Source organism: Schistocerca serialis, chromosome 4, assembly GCF_023864345.2.
Source record: "Schistocerca serialis cubense isolate TAMUIC-IGC-003099 chromosome 4, iqSchSeri2.2, whole genome shotgun sequence".
NCBI lineage: Eukaryota > Metazoa > Arthropoda > Insecta > Orthoptera > Acrididae > Schistocerca > Schistocerca serialis.
Window position 1 is genome coordinate 539,087,921 of NC_064641.1, and position 8,725 is coordinate 539,096,645.

The 8,725-nt window shown below is 40.8% G+C and overlaps 1 protein-coding gene across 1 annotated transcript in view; it reads left to right on the forward strand.

The window, feature by feature from the left end:
- Nucleotides 1-7,961, forward strand: part of LOC126475260 (phospholipid-transporting ATPase ABCA1-like) — a 407,094-nt gene extending 399,133 nt beyond the window's left edge. The window contains exon 26 of the mRNA XM_050102975.1: nucleotides 7,454-7,961. Coding sequence (XP_049958932.1) covers nucleotides 7,454-7,633 — 180 coding nt within the window. The 3' untranslated portion in view covers nucleotides 7,634-7,961. The remainder of the gene's footprint in view (nucleotides 1-7,453) is intronic.
- The last annotated feature ends 764 nt before the right edge of the window (nucleotides 7,962-8,725 follow it).

The window sequence follows — 8,725 nt, forward strand, 5'->3', positions numbered from 1 at the left end:
ACTTCCTCGATTCACCGCCATGATTTCATATGGGATACTCTACCTGTGCTGCTAGAACATGAGCCTTTACAAGTATGACACAACATGTGGTTCATGCACGATGGAGCTCCTGCACATTTCAGTTGAAGTGTTCGTACGCTTCTCAACAACAGATTCGGTGACCGATGGATTGGCAGAGGCGGACCAATTCCATGGCCTCCATGCTCTCCTGACCTCAACGATCTTCATTTTCATTTATGGGGCATTTGAAAGCTCTTGTCTACGCAACCCCGGTACCAAATGTAGAGACTCTTCGTGCTCATATTGTGAACGGCTGTGATACAATACGCCATTCTCCAGGGCTGCATCAGCGCATCAGGGATTCAATGCGACGGAGGGTGGATGCATGTATCCTCGCTAACGGAGGACATTTTGAACATTTCCTGTAACAAAGTGTTTGAAGTCACGCTGGTACGTTCTGTTGCTGTGTGTTTCCATTCCATGATTAATGTGATTTGAAGAGAAGTAATAAAATGAGCTCTAACAAGGAAAGTAAGCGTTTCTGGACACATGTTCACATAACATATTTTCTTTCTTTGTGTGTGAGGAATGTTTCCTGAAAGTTTGGCCGTACCTTTTTGTAACACCCTGTATACAAGTTACACAAATATATATAGAAAAGCAATACCTTAATACAAACATATTACAAGTTAACCAATGGACAGAATTAAGGAGCTTATTTTCCTTTGACCCAAAAAAAAAAAAAAAATAAATAAATAAATAAATAAATAAATAAATAAAATCAAGATACTACATGAAAAGATGTGTCAGTCCACACCCAATGACTTAAGGTCCACCTTACAAGATAATCTGTCTTTGCTGAATGGCTGACACCATGTAAATCAAATGTGCAGTACCTAACGTGACAATCAACCTTCAAATAGATGATTGAAATTGCAATATGTCACTTCAGTAGGTCGCTAATGCAATAATCACAGCCCCGATGGCCACAGACCAAAATACACACGTCCTCTATCCGACCCTAAAACACAATGTGACCTATATTTATCATGGCCACTTGCCATACACACAAGAATTTATTAAGAAACAACTACTACCACTAATTTGTAAAACCAGAAAATCTGAATCTATAACTAAATTAAGAAATGACGTTCAAGTGAACCAACTACCTTCAGCGTGCCACTAAGCACCAAATCCAAACTTACAAATGTGAGGCGCTATTTCTAGCCACTTTAGTAACATAATTTCATTGCCGTTCCAGAACGTAATTCACCTCGCCACCACTGCAGTGAATGCTTTACTGGCCTCTAGCACGAGCAACTGCAACATTCAACAGTCCTTAAGTACACAATAATATTCACTATATATAGAAGGAGGAACCCACCACAAAAGCTTGGCGATTAATTTTTTCTTCTTCGTGTGAAATTCACACGCCATCCATCCACATAGCACTCGAGGTATTAGCAAATCCTGGTCGCCACTGGTCAGCCATGTCGATACAACTTTAATACTTTCTGGCAGTGGCCCATGCTTCTTTGTTGCTCCAACTCAACTGGTCCTCATGGCATGTGGCCGTGCCACGTGACATGGTGTCGCCAACTCCCCACATCATAACATCGAAAGCACATCACGTCACAGACTGACTCGGCTAATGCGCGGTCCCACTCTCCTCGACTTGCACATGCGCGCCACCATTAATAGCCTGCCTCAAAAGATGCAAAGAGAACAAGGCACAGGGACAACAATCAAAGATGGGAGTAAGAATCGATATCGCCTGGTGCCAGAAACCCACTGGACTGGCTCAATCCCCCCCCCCCCCCAAGGATGACCGGAGGGGGAGGGTTTAGTTTAGGAACCGCAGCAGACTATGGGGTACACTGGTTCCCGAGTTTAACCTGACTGAGATGCACCCTGGAATTACGGCCAGATGAGAGATCCTTGACTACAAGGTTGACCGGACTAAGGATTTTCACTAGCGGCATGGGCCCCTGAATCGTGGCATATGCTTGCCTTTCAGACCAAACCCGGTACCGCCAGCAACATCCCTGATGAGCACGAGATCCCCGACCTTACCGTGTAAGGAACGCCTACCTTGGTTATACCGAGTGGGCCAGATCAAAATTATTTTTAGCCCGTTTCCAATTTTCCTGCAAACTCACCGGAGTAACCTGGCATGGAAGAAGGTTGTTAATGTCCCATAAATTGGAGAGAGAGACTAGTTCGGGACATAAGCGAACATTAAACAGCTAGGCGCAGTGCCCGTGGACTCATGCTTGGCAGAGTTTGGCTTGGTTTAGCCAGGGTAAGGTAGCATCCCAACACGTAGGTGTTCGTGAATGATAAATGCAGAGAGCGGCCTTCAAATTCCGACTGACACGCTCTGCGAAGGATGCCTTCGGATAATAGGGAGTAGTTGTGATGTGTTTGATCCCATTAGCAAAGCAAAACCCCTTGAACACCTTAGATAAGAAGGCCCAAACCAGGAGATGATCCTAGACAGCTGTTGGCACCATAATTTCGGTAGTAATGCCACGAGTGGGCAGAAGCCACATGAAACAGGTGAAGGCATCAATAGCAACCAGTATGTACCTGTTTCCTCTTTTAGTAAGGGGCAGAGGGCTAATGTAATCGATAAAAATCTGATCCAGGGGGTACTCTTCCCTGCCTGACTGTAACAATCCCAAAACAAATTCACGGTGCTCCAAATAGAATGTGAATTTTTCTAAAGCAAAGAGGACCGCCAATGCCTCGCACTCATAGATGGAGTAGTTCCGCTCTGTGTCATTAAGGCACCGAGGTGCATAGGAGTGCCTTTTGCCCTGTTGTTCTTGCAATAACACCGCGGCAATGCCGGCATGAAATGCGTCCGTCTGGACAATAAAAGGCTGGTTAAAATCCGGTATCGTCAAGACCGGAGGGGTAGCAATTGCTGTCTTGAGGGCTTCAAAGCCCTCTTGTTGTTCACCTCCTCAAACGAAGGCAGTATTCTTTTTTCGCAGCTGGTTCAAAGAGGCTGCAATCTGGGCAAAACTGAGGATAAATTTCCTGAAGAAATTAGTCATACCGATGAAACATGCAATTGCCTGCTTGACGTGAGGGGGCAGAAATTCCTTGATCGACTTTGGTCGATACGCACCCCACTTGCTGATATGAGATGTCGTAAGAAGGATATACACAGACGGCAGATGTTAACTTTAGAGGGCTTCACCGTTAGGCCTGCCGAACACAATCTGTCAAAGACTTACTTCAGATGTTCGAGATGATCCTCAAATGAACCACTGAAAGTGACTAAATCGTCAAGATAGTTATACATGCACTTGAATTTGAGGTCCCCGAGCACATTATCGAGAAGTTGAGACAATGCTGCTGCACCAGTCGCCAATCCAAAGGGCACACAATTAAATTTGAACAAATTCCAATCGGTGCAAAATGCAGTGGCTGCTTTAGAGTTTTCGGTGAGGGGAATTTGGTAATAAGCCTGATTCAAGTCCAGGACCGTGAAGATGGTGTCACCTCTGAACCTGGTGTAACAATTACGGAGGTCCGGTAAAGGTACTGACTCTAGTGTGACCTTCTGGTTTAAGGAGCCCGATAGTCACCGCTCTGTCCCATGGAAACAAGAAAAACAGGCGAAGCGTAGGGAGAATTGAATACCTACTGACCTCATCAAGTAACATGTGAACGATCTTCTCACATAATATTTTCATTTTGGGTGGGGAAAGACGGTAAGGTGCATGGCGCACTGGAACACTATCGGTCAACAGTATATTATACTTAATTAAATTCATCATTCCCAGTCTGGTGGTCAGGACCTGGGGATAATCGTCCACCAACCACTTCACCTGCTGAGCTTGGTCGAGATCTAAGTGACATACCTCCACCTGCTCTGCGTCCTCAGTCACCGCGTGCACCCCACTCGCACGATTGCAACTACAAAAGCTAATTTTGCAATCAGGCCGGAACTTGAAATAAAACGTCCCCCCTGTATAGTCTAATACCAACTGTGTTGCCTGAATGAAATCACACCCTAGAATGAGAGGGGTGTTCAATCCGTCAGCTATCAGTAACAAGATCGGCCAAGAAAATCCTTGTACAAACACCTTAACTCTTACCTCCCCCAAGACAGGCAACTCTTGCCCATTAGCCACACGACATCTGTACCTGCCAGGACGAAGGCTAGAAAATCTGCACAAGCGCCAAAACTCCAGGTACCACAGCTTATCTACCAAAGATTGGGAACTCCCGGAATCGAGCAGGTCACAGACCGGCTCGTTTCTCAGAGACGCACATACGTAAGGGAGGTGGGAAACGGACGATAACCCCACTCTGGCGTCACTTAGATGCACGTTCATGACGCTGCACTGGGCACTGTCGGACAAGATGGTCGGAAGCTTGACAGTGGAAACAGAGTCGGATGTTAGACACGTTCTGCATAAGGTTCGTCGGCACCTGTGGCTCGACGATTCACGGGGAGCGCATTTTTGAGACTAAGTTTTGTATCTGCTCATCAGCAAATGTTAAGGCATCCACTGTATTAATCAGACATTGGATTTGCTGGAAACTACCTGGCCTTTCCGCCAAAACTAAGTGTGTGTGGTGTTGCGGGTGGATTCCCTCCAGTATGTGGTTAACACAATCCTGCTCCGAAACAGTTAACCCCAGAACGATTACTGCTACCCCTACTGTGGCTAAATCAATAAGACAAGAGTTGTAATGGGCCATGGGCCTGAATGCGATACAACTGTTTAGGAGTAGGTGGATTAAGCTCAAAAAGGGAAATAGTTGCCACTAATTCAGCCAGGGAAGTAGATAGACGAGACAGAAACATCCATGGACAACAATACTGGAGCGTCAGCCGCGGCATAAAGTCAGGCCACTAAATCGGCTACGCTGCCCTCGGTTGACAGGATGCGTTCACGAAACTCATGCACTAGATGATCCTGATGCAAATACAATATGCCGGGGCAGATTTGACTGGCCATGGCGACAAGGAAGTGCTGAAAGCAACAAGTCCACAGTATTAACAAAAGACAAGTCAGAAAAGAGACAAAAGAAACAATATAAGGCCAAGCATAGCAACTACAAACAGACTAAAGCCGTCAGCGGAAAGAGTGCTCTGCTACCATTGGTGTGGCGATTGCACACTCTAACCTTGTATGCCAGTAACACAACCAGTTTGGAGTTGCAAGACTTCTTTATTGATTACACATACACATGAATTCATCAGCAGTAATAATCAGTTAACATCATTTACATATCAAGGCCCTATCCATAATTAGTATTTACAATATTAACTGTCACACTTGTGACAACGGCCCCTGTATGTGCCGGTAACAACAACCAAATGTTTACAATGTCGGCTATCGCCTTTCTCACTCAGTTTTCCACTTACTGAAAAGGTAAAATTAATTTGATGCTATCTGAACTGAAGGGTACTATTAATTGTTCTATTTACAATTAGCATTCTACTACACTCAGCGTCCGGAAGATTCTAGACTTTATGCAAGCTTAAGGCAAAACGTCACTAACGCAATAATCATGGCCCCTATGGCCATAGACCAAAATACACACGTCCTCTATCCGACCCTAAAACACAATGTGACCTATATTTATCATGGCCACTTGCCTTCCATACACACAAGAAATTATTAAAAAACAACTACCACTAATTCATAAAACCAGAAAATTCTAAATATATAACTACATTAAGAAATGAACTACATTAAGAAATGAAGTTCAAGTGAACCAACTACCTTCAGCGTGCCACCAAGCACCAGATCCAAACTTACAAATGCGAGGCGCTATTTCTAGCCACTTTAGTAACATAATTTCATGGCTGTTCCAGAACATAGCTTGTCTCGCCACCACTGCAGTGAATGCTTTACTGGCCATTAGCACAAGCAACTGCAACAGTAACAGTCCTTAAGTACACAATAATATTCACTATATATATAAGGAGGAACCCACCACAAAAGCTTGGCGATTAATTTTTTCTTCTTCGTGTGAAATTCACACGCCATCCATCCACATAGCACTCGAGGTATTAGCAAATCCTGGTCGCCACTGGCCAGTCGTGTGAATACAACTTTAATACTTTCCGGCAGCAGCCCATGCTTCTTTGTTGCTGCAACTCAACTGGTCCTTGTGGCATACGGCCGTGCCACGTGACATGGTGTCGCCAACTCCCCACATCGTAACATCGAAAGCACGTCACGTCACAGACTGACTCGGCTAATGCGCAGACCCACTCTCCTTGACTTGTACAGAACACCTGGGGACAGTAGCAGCAACACACGTTAACACATCTTGAGCAGGCAAAGGATTTAGTTCTCAAATAACAAGCATAGTTATTACATTTCTTGCTGTCAGTAAACTTATATATTTATAATGGAAAATTAAATATTCACATAATTCTCAATGGCTATACACATTTTTTATAAACAAAGAAAAAATCTGAGCTAATAATTGTTGTTAGACTTTTTTTTTTTTACCCAAAATTTGTGAAATTTTGTAGCTGATGAATAAATTGTCAAATTTTATAGACAAAATGCTTATAGATTCCCATTGCTTTTATTTACACATAATCAAAGACTAATGCACTATTACACGTTGGATAACCAGATTCTGTGATAAAAATTTATGAATTTTAGGAAAAAAACCTGTATTAAATCATTGAAGTGATATTAATATCAACAAAAAGGCTGAACTGAAACATGGCTCCTTGAAGTATTGATCTCTATATTTTCAAAGCCCAGTATATAAAATGATATTATGTATGTTCCTGTCTACAAGTAATTAAATTACTTTAAAGGATCATAAAAAACTTTTAAAATCTAAGGAATATAGATTGCAGGTGAAGATAATAAAAATATGAATTATAGAGTATTCATGTAGTCGAGAGGTGCCAAATAATGTAACTGAAAAGTGTGTTGCCTACTTCCATATGGATGTGGTATGACTACTGCATTAAGTAGATTTATTAACTTGACAGTTACATCTCAAACTGTACAGTTAACTACTTTCCACTCTTCCAAACAGTCTCCCACCTTGCTGAAAATTTCTGTTTTCTTTCCTTACTTTTCTTCACCTCATCCTGTACCCTTCATAACAGGTATAGTACGCGCTGATTTATAATGATGTAAGGCATGGAAATTATGTGAAAGAATTTCCTCAATCATATGTTTCCCTCTTGAACCATGGGAGTACAACTTCTTTGTTAATCTTCATTCATGTTTTAGGTTGTGTTACATAATTTGACAAATTAATATTAAGACGTGTTTTCATGTTGCTTTTAAAGTTATTTCTCAACAGAAAGCTAATTTGTACATGTGCAGCCCAAAACAACTAGGTATTTTATGAACAGTCCGTACCTAAAGTAAAATATTCTAGTTTGAGTATCATTAACAAATCTGCTGATAGTAAAATTAATTATACATAAAACAATTTTTTTTAGGGTTTACTTCATTATCAGATAACCAATCCACAAATCACACTGAAACAATTGTTTACAACATTAGAAGAAATGAAGAAAAATTTCAGAGTGATAGAAGACTATGCTGTAAGTGAAACAACACTGGAGCAGATTTTTATGTCTTTTGCGAGACAGAATACAGATGGAATTGCATCAGTTTAGAAAGACAAAATAAAAAAAAATGATATGTGTAGATTAATTTTTAAGTTTACTATCACTCCTGTAAAAATGATGCATATTTGTATAGACTATTTACAACTTTATGATGCATATTTGTAAGATTATTTAAAACTTTTATTTTTTCTATCTTTTTGATATGAAAACTAGCTCTGAAAAAACAAAGAATTATTTTTCCACTGGCAGGGTGCTAGTCTTGTTACTGAATAAATATTGAGTGTGGCATTTGATTTAACATTGTAATTTCACTGGACAAGGAATTACATAGTGTACTGTGAAGTATACTGGCATGCGCTTTCTTTTCTTTTCTTTTTTTTTTTTTTTTTTTTTTTTTTTTTTTTTTTTTTTTTTTTTTTTTATAAATCATGCCAAATATTCTGTACTGTTGATTGCTTATAAAGTAAGCAATATTACTGAGTAAAATAAGTTACAGTCTACAGTATGTAAGCTTATTAACAAAGAAAGACATAGATATTGAGAGAGTACGTCGTAGGGTATTGAAGAAGGGGAAAATGGTGGAGTGAATGGCAGTGTCTATTCAGGCAAGCATTATGTTAGGCTGGGAGATTCAGCATTGAGGGTTCATTGTGCCTCAATATGGAGACATTTTATATCCATAAGTTGTTGTTGACAGAATGTGTTAGTATTGATAGAGATTGATGACACGTCACTACAGTCCTTGGGATAAATTAAAGTTAGGGACTATGAATAGGAAATAGAAAATGCAAGTATATGTGTGCTTTGTGATTCCTGAACAGTCATTATAATTTGGGAAGATAATTCAGAATATTCAAATGTCAAGCAGTGTAAAAATGTATTACTTTTGGGGATGATGAGAACAAGGACTACACTGCGATGTGCAGCTATTATTTTTGTTGTTTCTTTATGTAATTATCTCTTTTTCATATTATCCTGGAACTGCACTGACAAGTAATGTTTTGTCTTTGAGCTTTAATTTTGTAGTCAAGCAAATCAATGCTAGTGATGATTGCTGTATGATATTATCAGTAGCGTGGAAATGAATTGTCATAAAGCTTGTAATAAAGACAGTAAGGCAGCTGATAGATACACCACATA